A 13,993-nucleotide genomic window follows, 5' to 3' on the forward strand; every position below is an offset into this window, starting at 1 on the left:
ACCCGTTTTCATTCCATTTCCAGAAATCAACTTGCTTGCCAGCTCGCATAATAGGGAGCATACTTGGGTTAAAAGGCAATCACGCAGACCAAAAATCACGCAAGGAAAATGCCAGCAATTAGGCTGAAATTAACAAAAGGTTGACCCACATTTTATAAACAGACTTTCACGAATGATGTAGCATGTAATTAGGCTTTGAAAGATACATGCTAACATATTAAAGACGTGTCTAATGCCCTTTTTTATTGCCGTATAATGCTTGGAAAAGTGTGTGGAATATCATGTTGGCCAGGTTACTAATGACTTTCAAGCAGCAGCAGCCAGGCCGCCGCAGAGAGTAATTTACGCCCTAACGACTTTATTAAAAACCAATCAAAGGCAGAGAACATTAAACCAAGCCGACTATCAAGCAGCCTGATAATTACTACTTGACGTCAAACGACTTGAAAAGACTAAAAGATGTCGCAGTCTAGGTAGCCGCATGGCACCCAATGTATTGATTTTAGCAGAGGGGAATGCACTTTGAATTAAAAAAACAAAGACACAGAAACCCCTTCCTGGAGTAACATGTAGCAATACAACTTTCAAAATGCATATTGACATATTCGCACTGAAGAAAAGTTTGCAAACTTGGACACCAGAACTGAAATACGAACTTGCTTAGCGCTAGCTAGAATAAGACTAGCAGCAATGTAGATGGATTTAAAACGGGACCAAAGGGAAAAAAAACTTTTTTCTTGAACTTTTTTTTGTAATGCCACCGCAGACGGGTTACCGGTGATGGCAAAAAGTAAATATGGCATGATAACCATATAATGTAAATGGTTTTACAGTGAGTTAGCAATGTTTAAATGATACTTAAAACATTGCCTGTACGGTATAGTTAATACTGGTCAAAGTTTTATAACATCCAAAGTAAGGCATGCGGCGTCTAATTTGAGCCAAGCTCCCAACTACGGTTGTCTGTCTAAACTCCATTATTACTCCCCCCTTTGATCTAAAACGTTAAGACTCCAGATTACAAAATTCTGAAAGCAGACGAGCGCGCCATGGCAACAACACGCTGGGATCCACACAGGGATGATTGGACAGAAATGTTCTCAGCAGCCGGCAGCCAAGCTGATGTTTTGAGAGGCGCTTTGGCTCAGACATGGCATTGAAGATTCGCACCTCACTGGGCACCGGCAAGTGTCAACTCTCCCAGGGTGAGTTTTTTTTCCCTTCTCCCCCATCTCGCCATCATCTCTGCTGCGCATCTGGGTTGCGTAACTGTTCCTGCTATGGCAACACAAGCTAAATCCCCGCATGCTGCAGCGCTCCTGCATACCATCATCGCCCAACCCTGACCGCTTTAAAGCCACCGGACACCACATTAGGTTCGCTACAGCGAAAATTCTGCCTTAACATAGTTGATAATGCTTTGTTTCGGATGACTCGAACTCCACGGGAATAATGACTATGTCATTTTATATTATGGCATAAAACAAAATGGTCACACAGTAAAAGTTACGACCATATTTCTGCAGGTAGTACAAATTAGTTTATAGAATAATAAAAATGTTGCGATTAATGTCAAGAAACTGGAGTTTAAGACAAAATAAAAAGGAAATGGCAAGAACCGGCAGACTGAATGGAGGTAACAAGTCTTGTAGCTATCCGTCCATCAGTCCATCCATGTTCTGTATCACTCCTCCTCACTCGTTTCACGGACGAGTTGGAGCTTACCGTATTCCTATTGACCTCGTCAGACGATCACAGAAGTCTTAGTCGTAGTCCCACAACATTGTGGACAACAATTCACGTTACAAGTCTACAATAATTTTTTTAACTGTTAACTCATTCACTGCCATTGACATCAAAAATTCAATATTAATACTATTGCTATTAGAATTTAATTGTAATTACAATGACTTCACTAGTTAATTGACAATTAATCACAAATTTTATATCTGTTCTAAACATACAATACATTTTTTTCCATACTCTCTCTTTAAAACAAAATTAACTCATTCACTGCCATTGACGGCTATAGACGTCAAAAATTCATTTGAACTATTCCTATTAGTTTCTACATCTTTTTCCACTTTTGTTAACAAGAGTATGCAAACCTAGAATTTTTTTTATTGTATGGTCTAAATCCTCAGATTTCATTATATACAATTTGTGACTAATCGTGAGTTAACTAGTCAAATATAAAAATTTTACGCCAATGGCAGTGAATGAGTTAATACTACGCCTAATAAAACTCCACGTACTATTTCTTGTTTGTTGGCCTTTCCTGGGGTTTTTATATCTGTAGGTGCTGCAGTTTCTGTTAGCAAAATTTTTAAATGATAAAAAAAAAAAAAAAAAAATCACTTAATTGGAGGGACAATTAGTTATTTACTAGAAATAATGTATCTTTGTTCACTTTTTAAATGTTTCATTTATTTTATTGGTTTCTGAATGAAATGTATTGATTTGGATTGTAGGGAGGGGTTTGGACAAGATCAACTTTGGCTTGCTTCTGCCCCTTTTCGAGAGAAACGTACAGTTAACGACTTATCTTATCTATCTGTTGCCATTCTTACAAAAGAATAATAGTGCGGTTTTCAAAACAGGCCCCCATTTCAAGTACAATTTGTGAGTACATTCGGGTGAGATTTCAGTTTAAGCGCAGTGGTGAATATTTTGTGTCAAAATAGTGGAAATATATAAAACCCTAGAAGAAAAATAAACATTGCTTTTCACAACACTGTGGCGCAAAAGTAACCCACTTTTTTTGCAATAGCGAACCCATTACTGGTTCCAAAATGGACCGAGCCAATGCTGGATTATTTATACCCATCATATTGGATTGAGGATTTGACCAAACAACAAAAAAATACCCATACTGTTGAGTCAAAGCTACCAAGAAATGCGCTACCCGCTTATATCCGTATAGCTGTGGTAAAAATAGAAATTTGATTATCAACATTTTCTACAAAAAAGCAGCAACTTCCCCCCATGTAAAAGTAACCCAAATCTGGTAACGGTTTTCGGCGTACCGAGCATTTTTAAGTGTCAAGATTCTGTTTAGCGTGACTGGCTCATTCTTAAAAAAAACTGTTCATCTTGTTCTCTGACGCAGCAGGTTCAGCAGGTACGCTCATCTTATCTGCATGTCTGTCGTGACGGTGCTGTGCAGTCAGTGACAGCTAATGACAGTGACTGAGGAGGACACGGTACATGGTATGCTGAGCAGTTAATGACATAACCGCCAAAGTCGGACGCTAACTCTCGCTCTAATCTCTAATCGCTGTTATTCTTAGCTGCCCGCCATGCCTAGAACAACCCAGCGCTAGAGATATTACAGGACTGGATGTCCATCGATTCAAAGTGTCAAACGGAGCACGCAGAGTGCAAACACGGGCGCGACAAAGAAGAGTGGGAATCTCTTCACAGCAAATTCCCACACGTTGACCTTGCATGTCACTCCCTCCCTCTCACTACTGTCAATGTTTGACCAGCGCTAGCGTCGCCTTCATCTCGCTCGCAGGTACCGCTGGGAGAGCGCAAGAGGACTTCTTGCAATATTTGTTGAAAAATGAGGGGATAAAAGCAAAAAGAAAAACAATCCTGCTGAGTTTAGAGTGTGAGAAGCACAAAGCGTGGTGTGGATGGCCGCTTCATCCCAGCAGATACACCGGGAATGGAAACTAAATCCTTTTCACTATGGCTGTGCCAAAAAAATCAATTCTTATAAGAATCGCGATTCTCATTTAGTATGATTCAGAATCTATTTTAAATGTAACAAAATCGATTTTATTTCAATTATTTTACACTGTCTTGCCTTTGTCTGTGTGTGCCTTTATTTGGAGCGCTGTTCATGTTGTACCCGATTTGGCCACTTAGGGGCAGTGTGGTTCCACGCGGTCTAATACACTGTTAAGTTGTAGCCACACTAGAGAGTAGAAGGAAAAAAATCACGATCAAGTTATTCCAATAAAAGTTTTTTTTTTTGCAGTGTGGAGCCGTTCTTTTGAGTGATAAAAGTGCAGCGAGTAGCGCGCTAATTAGCATTAGCGAGTCAGACTGGAGTAGATCATTACAATTCCTTCTATTCCTTAAATCTAAGGATTGAAACAAAAATCATTGTGAATCAAATCATTTTGAATCAAAAAGCGATTACCGAATCGAATTGCACACCCAAAAATCGGAATCGACTCGTGAGACATTCAAAGATTCCCACCCCTACTTTTCACCTCTGCGTTTCGTATCAATGTGGAATTAAGTTCTACTACTAAATGGTAACTGGCTTTGCCAATCCAGTGTTTTATTCCGGTGCGCTCTTAAAGCAGCTTTGCTTAATGTTGATCCCAATTACCTCCATGACGGAATGCAAGCTTGTTATTGAAGCACTTTGTTTGTTTGTTACAATGATTACACAATAACTACCTTGCAACTTGGAACGTGACTCCACAATGAAGCCATTGTGTGAGACAATACTATTTTATTTCATTAGTATTTTAATCTTAATGACACAATTCAATTTTAAACAATGTTCCCTCTTCCTCAACCAAACTTCTGGATTGAGTAATAGTTGCCATAGTGACTCTTGTGATTTTGCAGTAAGTATGTCAGCATGACACAGCAGTAAAAACAACTGTTAGCTTCTCCATATAGAATTTTCCATTCCAAACAAGAGCACTGTGGCCAATTAAGCTTTTGGTTTACTTTAAAGTGGAAGTCAACCTTAAACATTTCTTGACAATAATATGTTATATGTGACCTCGCCAGTCTAAACATGACATTCTGATTAATACTCCATTTGTGGAATATGAGTTATGCAGCAAAATCCAATTTTTGGGGGCGGCCATTTTGCCACTTGCTGTCGACTAAAGATGACATCACAGTTGCTCAGAACTCAGGCAACAACCAATCACAGCTCACCTGTTTTCTGAAGCTGAGCTGTGACTGCTTGTTACCTGAGATATGAGCAACTGAAGTTGTGTTTCCATTACCCCCAGTTTTGCGCAAAAGCAAGCTGATAATGGAAACACTTGATTTTTGAAAAAACTCTCAAATATCGCAAAAAAGTACGGGGGCGCGTTTTCGTGTCAGAGCTGCCTCCTGAGGGGATAACAGGTGTTTTTAACTCATTCACTGCCATTGACATCAAAAATTCAATATTAATACTATTTCTATTAGTTTCACATTTTTTGCCACTTTTGTTAACAAGAGTAGGAAAACCTAGAATTGTTTTTATTGTACATTTAGAAGAGATATCAAATTTGTGATTAATCGTGAGTTAACTATTGAAGTCATGCGATTAATTACAATTTAAAAATGTTATCTTCTGACACCCTTAATTTTTAATAATCTTTTGTTTTTTGAATTAGGGGCATCAGGCGATCAGAATTTTTTATTGTAATTACAATGACTTTGACAATTAATCACAAATTTTATCTGTTCTAAACATACAATAAAAACAAATCATACTCGTTAACAAAAGTGAAAAAAAAAGTTAAAACTAATAGAAATAGTTCAAATGAATTTTCGACGTCTATAGCCGTCAATGGCAGTGAATGAGTTAAGGTTCACTGTGCTCAAGTAACACTATTGGAGCGAGGTCCACATGCTAACAAAGTTAGCTTCGCGTGTCAATATGTCGACTCTTCAGTACCCAACGAAAACGACAACAAATTCAGACCCGGTTCGTTTGCCAAAAATGAGCTGATAATTGAAGCAGAAGCTCGACAAAAGCTGACAAAGGTAGCTGGTGATTGTCAGTTTAATGTAAACATTGCAACGTGGTGTATCTTCCAATACTGTATAGACCGTCAGTACATACCAAACGCAGAACGTCTTGCTAACCACGACTACCCCTTGCTGCGTCGTAATATCATTCTTATATAATCGTTGGATTACATCACTCTGTGACTTTTCTCCAGCGAGTCCTCTTTTGAGTTTACCTGCGGACCATCACACTCTTGTGTCAGCATTTGCTTTTGGTCGCCACACGCTGAGCTCACCCACCTTTGGCAGTTGACTTCGGAGGCTTCGTGGCAGGACAGCCCCCACACGTCGTTGATGGACAAGCTGGACGTCTTGTAGGCTCTCACGGCCAGCGGCGAGAGCCAGTGCAGCGTCATGAAAGAGAAGAGGCCGGCGTTGTCCACCGGGTGTTGATGTCTGGAAAAGACGGCCGGTGGCGGTGGGTAAGACGTCCGCATGGATGCGTACGGCACAACACAAGCGTTTTGTTGGCAAAACATGGCGGGCTCGACCTAATATTGGCAGGTTGAAGAAAGCATTTGAGTTGAGGCAAGGTGAATGTTTGTTGCCTGCGATGTTTGAGCAGTAATTTGCACGCTCTTCGCAGAAGAGCAGCTCTCAGGGCTTGTTTATCACTTAGCATACAGGACGTTCAAACGCGCAGCTGTCTGCTACTCGGGGATAAGATTCCATTTGTTATCGCGGCTCCCCGCGATAGGCTAACGGCCAGAAGGTTTAGTTTGTGTGCGCTTAAATGCCAATCTGGATGTACATGTCATAAAGTTGCAAACTTTAGCACTACTGTATACGCTCATTCACCTCTTAATTTAGGATCTTTTTGTTTGCATTTATCCAGCAGTTAGTGTACAGCAGAATGTACAAAGTCCAATTTTTGACATCAGCACATTTTCTTTGGCTTCTTTTGATGCCACTTTTACTTTCATTTGGGGTTATGATAGTTTGGGATTTTTTAAATGCATTAAATAATTAATTATTATTATTTATTTTATTTTAATTGTATTTTTTTTAAAACAAAAATAAAGTTAATTTGACTTAGTTTGTATGGTATTTTTATTTTTTTTACAAAAATGTTCCAATTTAACTCATTTACTGCCATTGACGGCTATAGACGTCAACAATTAATTTGAACTATTTATATTAGTTAAACATTGTTTCCACTTTTGTGGAGTAGGAAAACCTAGAATTTGTGTATTGCACATTTAGAAGAGATATAAAATGTGTGATTAATTGTGAGTTAACTAGTGAAGCCATGCGATTAATTATGATTACAAATTTTAATCGCCTGACGCCCCAATTTTTTAAATGTTTTCTTCTTTTCTTTTTAATTCATTCATTGCCATTCACGGCTATAGATGTCAAAAATTCATTTGAACTATTTCTATTAGTTTACATTTTTTTCCCACTTGTTAACAAATGTATGAAAACCTATTTTTTTTATTGTACATTTGGAACAGATGTAGAATTTGTGATTAATCGGGAGTTAACTAGTGAAGTCATGCCATTAATTAGAATTAAAAATGTTAATCGCCTGTTGCCCCTAATTTTTAATAATATTTTCTTTTTTTTTATGAATTCATGGCAGTGAATGAGTTATGTGTACTTTCTTAGTTTTAGCGTTATGCTGCATTCGAGGAACGTGGGAAGTCAGACTTTTCTGAATCATATCACAAAGTATGCATTGGAATGCCCTTTAAAAGTCTGTTGTGAAATCGGGGGGAAAAAAAGGACCCATACTTCACCGACCGGTTTAAGTCTGACGTCACGAGACAAAGACCGTGAATGGCAAAACATAATTTACTCAATCATAAACATATTTATTTATTGTAACATTAGTTATTCAAAAAAAGTAACTTTACGTAAACAATGTGATTTTGACTGACTGTGTTAACCAGAACAACAAACAATTTATCAGAATCAGCCATCTTTGTTGTTTACATTTGCCGCGAAAACTTTGAGTTCAGAACTGGGAGAATCCAAGTTGGAAATATCCGACTTTCCACCTTCCTCGGATGCAGCATTAGTCCAAATCAAGTCACTTGGAGTTCAGAGGTCAAGAAAAAAGAAAAAATCAGAAAAACATAGCACCAGCTACCGTTTTTCTGAATATTTTTTCTGTTTTTTTTGGTAAATTGTCTTCCTGTTTTTCCGAATATTTTTTATGACAGAAAAAAATATGTAGTAAACAAAATACGTTTTTTCCCCCTCAAATCAATGCAATGCTTTCGTACAACATACCTCACAATCCATCAGTTAAGTCAGTGAGTATCAAAAGATTAACTCTGGGTGTGTTTTGTGTTTTCTTTGGCCTTTTGTGGATTTGTTGTTACACTCATTGCTAAAATATGTTCCAAAGAGCGTTAAGACACGAACGTAAGAGAAACATATACATCAGTAGTGGGTTGTTATTGAGCTCAATGTAATGTTTGGATGATTTTGAGTTATGCTTGTTTTCACACCACTTTTTGGCCTGTTTTACTGCCGCATCTCCCCCATGTAAATTAAGCTTCTTTTTTTTTTAAGAGCCACATATTACATTAAACTCAACATCCTGATATTAAGAGGCAGAATAGAATGCAATTGTTTACTTTTGTGTGATCCTGAAGGGCTTGAGTAGCTGTATGCTTTTCCGGTAGCGGCCCCGTTTCTTCGGCCCTCGCTCCACAAACACCTCTGCTTCCTCCTCCTCTTCTTCGGGCTGGAGGGAGGCCATGGGCAGGCCCTCCATCCGCCCGGCCGCTTCCAAGGCGTCGGGAAACATTGCGGACCCTACAGAAAGGACGACATTATGAAGACGCATGGTCAAAACATCTACATGATACTTTCCTGAGAAATCAGTTGTGTTGTGATTGCTAGCATAACGCAACTGCGACTTTCTGCCATTGGCGCTTGCATAATCATGCAAATAATTATCTGGCAATCAAAACCGTTGAAGCAGATTTTCTTCTAATCTAAAGAGCTAATTATTTCTAACACTATTGAAAGCGGAATAAACTGAGAGTCTATTTCAGTCCGCACATTTTTTTTGCTCACGTTTCACATTTTAGCAGTAGGAAAGGCGTTCTGCTTTTTCTTTTGACCCTCGGGAGGTTTTGTGCTGAGTCAGGCTCGAGACTTTGAGGAATCACCTTGCTCAAGGGTCACGACGGCTCACTGGCGTGCAACCTAAGCGCTTATCTATTTAAAGACGTCTTGAGAACGGTCCAGCAACCTCTGGAGTGGATAACTGAGCTTCTTGTGTAACTGGGGAAACATTTTCCTCAAGCGGGGGTCATTTTATGTCACATTCATGAAAAAAGTACGATACTACTTTGTGTATCAGGCTGGGCTATTATAGATCGATTAATTTCAGTTTATTTAGTTAATTCATTCATTTTGAATTAACTTTAAAAAGTATTTATTTTAACTCATTCACTGCCATTGACGATTATAGACGTCAAAAAATCATTTTAACTATTTCTATTACTTTTGTTAACAAGAGTATGAAAACCTAGATTTTTTTATTGTACATTTAGAACAGATATCAAATTTGTGATTAATCGTGAGTTAACTAGTGAAGTCATGCGACTAATTAAGAGTAAAAATTTAATTGGAATTAATCACATGACTTCACTAGTTAACTCAATTAATCACACATTTTATACATGTTCTAAATGTACATTTTCATACTGTTGTTAACAAAAGTGGAAACAAATTTTTAACTAATAGTAATAGTTCAAATGAATTTTTTACGTTTATAGCCGTCAATGGCAGTGAATTAGTTAATTTATTAATTTTATTGATTGTTAATTTATTTGATTTAAAAAATAATTTAATTTAAATTCAGTTATTTTTTTCTATTTAAAAAATAATTTAATTTAAATTCAGTTATTTTTTTCTATTTCTTTAACGGCCTTTAAGTGAACAGAGAGAAGCTACTTTTGCCAACTCTACTTGATCACTACTTTTCAAACTCCTTCCACAACAATTTCCCTAAAAATTTGCAGCTTCACTCCTCACTAAGAAACGGACAACATGAACAGGATCCTTTTCAAATCGCCTTCCGTTCGAAAGGAAAAGAGTATGGTGTAAGAGAATCACAACGTCAATCACGCTAAACATTGCCAAAGAGATGGTTCCCATTTACATGTTGCAAAAGCAGCGGTTTATCAACATATTGAAAACTTTTGACCCAAGGTAAGCTAAAAATCACGCTTATATGCAGCATATGTTGACTTTTTTCAAGAGGATGCATTTATTTTCTTATAATCTGTCAGAAATTAAATATTCATATTATTTATGTGGCGGTTGACATACTGAAAAAAAAAACTTTCAAATATTGTTTGGTATTAGGAGAAATAAAAAAGCAGTAACCCTTTAGATCAAATACAAACAACAAACTACAAATTTTAGTGCCCTTGTGCGACTAGAGCCTCATGAAAGACGCCTTGTTTTTTCCCCCTATACCTTGTGAACCTCGGTCATATGGAACAACTTGTCCATGTCTATTTTTAAAAGTTGAGCCCGTTTATTGCAGTGGTGGGCCCCAACAGCTTGCCTGCGTCAAGACGGTGTCAGAAAGCGCAGATAAAATCACGCCGCGCGTTGATAACACATGTTCACCTCAATAAATGATATGATCAGGGAAAACAAATTATTCGGGACAGTGGGGAAACACTAGGTACAAGTAAAGTACTTATAAAAAGTACATACTATCTGCATGTATTTTTTTTTTTCAGGCACTCCAGCTTTCTCCCACAATTCAACAACATGCATGTTAGATTAATTGAAGTGGCACAAATTAATGTGCATTCACTTTTTATATCATTTTTGTTTTAGTGGTGTTTTTTATTTATTTATGTTAAATATGTGCCATGTTCAATAAAGGTTTAAAGACACTATTCTAAATTGTTGGTGAGAATGGGACTGTGAATGGTTGCTTACCCTGCAATTTACTGAGTGTTCTAAATCAGGAGGCAATAGAAAATGTCTGGATGCAATGCTATGTTGCATTTATGAAGGAAAATGCATCATGTCTCAGGTAATGAGTAGTTTTTTTTGGCAAACAACATTTTGGTAGAAATAAATGTCCAATATATTACTTTAAATGACATTGACCTTGTCCCACTACTGTATAAAGGAGCTAACTAACTATTCGAGTATTAGTTAGTCACTGCAATGGAGTGAAAATGTCAACATGGCAACACACTTACGTGGATGTTGGTCTGGCTGGGGTCACAATTCTCAGATGTTGTTTTACGGGCAGCCAATGCGGATGAGGATGACCATGTTTGCTAGTTTACTAGCTTCTTTTTTTTTCTGCTCAGAGTAGTGAAGGGAGCACACTGAAACTCATCTTCCGGTTCGGTGAAGGTGCTGGCAGAGAAGGAGACTGCGGCGTGTCGGCGGCGGCTGCGGGAGGATGGAAGTGCGGCCCGGAAAACATTATCAACTTGTCCTCCCCGTCTCACGTGGATACAGTACGTGCCGCTTCCTTCCAAAGCTCCGCTTCATCGACTCACGGAGCTCCGCAGGGAGAGGAATTCCCGACATCACGCCGACGTCACAGAGTGTCAGCCAATTGGTGACGGCTCTCAACGTCACGGGAATGAGGAAGTGCACGTGGGAGACAAAAGGGGCGGAGTCGCTACAAGGGAGCTACGTAATCACCAGCGCGAGGCAGGAGGGAGGGCGCCGGCTCATGCTGCGGTCCGATTGGCTTAGTATCGCCTCGTGCTAAGCACGATTAGCCAATTGCATATTAGCTTCTGAAGCGTGCTTATTTTATTTTTTTGTCTTCCCAGTTGGAAGGATTTTATTTTTATTTTTTAAATATATATTTGCTTTCCGGTTGGAAATATATATATATATATATTTTTTTTTAATTGCTTTATTTAACAAATTGAAATCAAAAGCCGAACATGGCAAACATTAAGCAATCATCATCACAATACACAACAATCTTCTGAAGCGTGCTTAAAGTACACTTTCGTTGAAGATATCATTAGAGACCAAAGTAAGTAAAACCTTAAAATTTTAAAGTTGATTTATTGTGTATTTATTCATGTATTTATTTATCTCAGGGTAAAAATCAACAAAAAGTAAACATGATGAGCTAAAAAGTGAAACGTGAATCAGGGAGCATTACAGAAGGCAACAGAAGCAAGCCATTCTCCATCCATGGATTTATTTAAGAAAAATGTTTGCAACATTAACAGATTAATGTTGGAATTGTAAGAGCTCTAAGTCATTTAATAGAAGAAAGTTATTTTGTCATCGGGGGAAAAAATAGTGGCGATTGTACAGGATTATGAGAGTAATTTTGAGCAGGGGGGTATTGTTTTAAATAAGAAATGTTACCAGATTAAAATTGTAGTAATAAATCACATTTGTAAAAAGTGTATGAGTCCTCTCATAGATAATTATTTAAATCTCATAGAATTACTAGTCCTTTTCTGAAATGTGTTTTTTTTAATTCTCAAAACATGGTGAAATTTTTTCCACCTCATAAAATTACACATTACAATTTTTTGCCACTCTGAAAATAAAACATTTTCTACAAATATTTATGAATTAAATTTAATAAAATGAAGACTGTTTTAAATGTGTATTTTTGTAAAATTACAACTTTTATCTTGTGAGAATGTGACTTCTTGTTATCATTATAACCATTGCTTCTTTTCCTTTGTAGTCCACTTTGCAGTATGGTATTTAAATCCAGTTTATAGTCAAAATATGGGTAAAAAAAACACATCAAAGAAGCATATTTTTAAAAATATAATTTCAATTTCTTCAAATATAGCATAACGCATGAACACAACATGAGAGATATCCTGGCTCGTCCACCTAATCTAATGTTACCATGGCAACGGTGCCATTTGCCTGTCACTATTACTTTTAGTCAGTGTAACATCCAAATTTAAATATATTATTCAAAAGCCAAATTATTACAGATCGCACAATATTTATTTCCTGTTCCTGGAGCTGTTTGTGTGATTTCACGGGAACACAAGGGCTATGTGCAAGCGCGCTCTCCATCGTCAATGTTTCAGCCAAAAAGCAATTAGCACAGTTTGCCTGAGTGGAGTCGTCAAACATTAAAAATAATGCACATGTTGGAAGACGTACAAAGTAGTCGAGTGGCAAATGGAAGTTGTTAAGAATCACGTGCAAACTTGCGTTATTTCTACTCGCCTCAGGGTTAGCCAGCGTTAGCATATTTGTGCCTACGTTTGTCGGGTAATACCAAAGTCACATAAAAGTGAAAATAAAATGTCGTTAATTTGACGCGCCGCAGAGAAGGGTGTTGTTCAGAAGCGTGCCAAATTTTAGACGTGGGCATGTCCGCTGAAAAGATCAGTACTGTAAAAGTATGCCTGAGCAGTCACGCTAATGTTGGCACAAGACGTACCGATATTAGCTCTTTTGATTAAGTTCGGTAACATTAGCATCTATCTATATTGTGCAAGTGTTTGTACAAAATGAGCCAAGCAACATTTGCCGTCTAACATTAGCAGTCATGTTAGCCAGCTAGCTTCTCGAGGTTTGAGACTGTACACAGAATGATATACTTCAACCATTTTATTCACATTGTTAGCAGCACGGCTAAAATATATTATTTTCTAAACCGTCAAAACCTAAGTCCTTGTATGCGAAAACTTTGTTGTCCAAATCTTTCCTTGGCGTGAAGGAGAAAATACGTGTTAACTTTTGACCTGAATTAATCTATAAATCCTTCAGTTATTGTCCACTATACATGAAAATACACGCGCAACATTTGCCGTCTAACATTAGCAGCCATGTTAGCCAGCTAGCTTCTCTAGTTTTGAGACTGTACACACAATGATATACCTTAACCATTTTATTCACATTGTTAGCAGCACGGCTAAAACCAAAATATTTTATTTTCTAAACCTTCAAAACCTAAGTCCTTGTATGCGAAAACTTTATTATCCAAATCTTTCCTTGGCGTAAAGGAGAAAATACGTGTTAACTTTTGACCTGGATAAATCCTTCAGTTATTTTCCACTATACATGAAAATATACGCGTCAGCAAATACACAAAAGAAGGCACTTGTGTAAGAGAGGAGATGACAGAGACGATAGTACGTATGAGTGCTTATGAAATCTTTCCCACAAAGGATGATTGCATAAAGATGTGGCCTTGCTGTGCAGTCAGCGTACAACACCCCTGGGTGCTGAGTAGGGTGGGAAGAAACCATCTCCATTAGCTGTAGTTCAAGTTCAACTCAATAGGAGG

General features: G+C 37.7%; 1 protein-coding gene and 1 long non-coding RNA gene across 3 annotated transcripts in view; one reads left to right on the plus strand and one right to left on the minus strand.

The window, feature by feature from the left end:
- Positions 1-11,299, minus strand: part of LOC147168584 (ATP-binding cassette sub-family C member 5) — a 36,593-nt gene extending 25,294 nt beyond the window's left edge. The window contains exons 1-3 of the mRNA XM_086084255.1: positions 10,947-11,299; positions 8,343-8,523; positions 5,998-6,153 (exon numbers count right to left, since the gene is read on the minus strand). Of these exons, the coding sequence (XP_085940381.1) occupies positions 5,998-6,153; positions 8,343-8,515 (329 nt within the window). The 5' untranslated portion in view covers positions 8,516-8,523; positions 10,947-11,299. The remainder of the gene's footprint in view (positions 1-5,997; positions 6,154-8,342; positions 8,524-10,946) is intronic.
- LOC147168585 (uncharacterized) lies at positions 1,049-12,201 on the plus strand. 2 transcript variants are annotated; one of them, XR_015095917.1, is made up of 3 exons: positions 1,049-1,205; positions 5,913-6,175; positions 11,061-12,201. It is a non-coding gene; the product is annotated as an uncharacterized LOC147168585 (long non-coding RNA). The 2 variants fall into 2 exon arrangements; XR_015095918.1 differs by having other exon boundaries at positions 11,066-12,201.
- The last annotated feature ends 1,792 nt before the right edge of the window (positions 12,202-13,993 follow it).

Source organism: Leptonotus elevatus, chromosome 9 (genome assembly GCF_054856555.1).
Source record: "Leptonotus elevatus isolate MCC_2025b chromosome 9, RoL_Lele_1.0, whole genome shotgun sequence".
Lineage (NCBI taxonomy): Eukaryota > Metazoa > Chordata > Actinopteri > Syngnathiformes > Syngnathidae > Leptonotus > Leptonotus elevatus.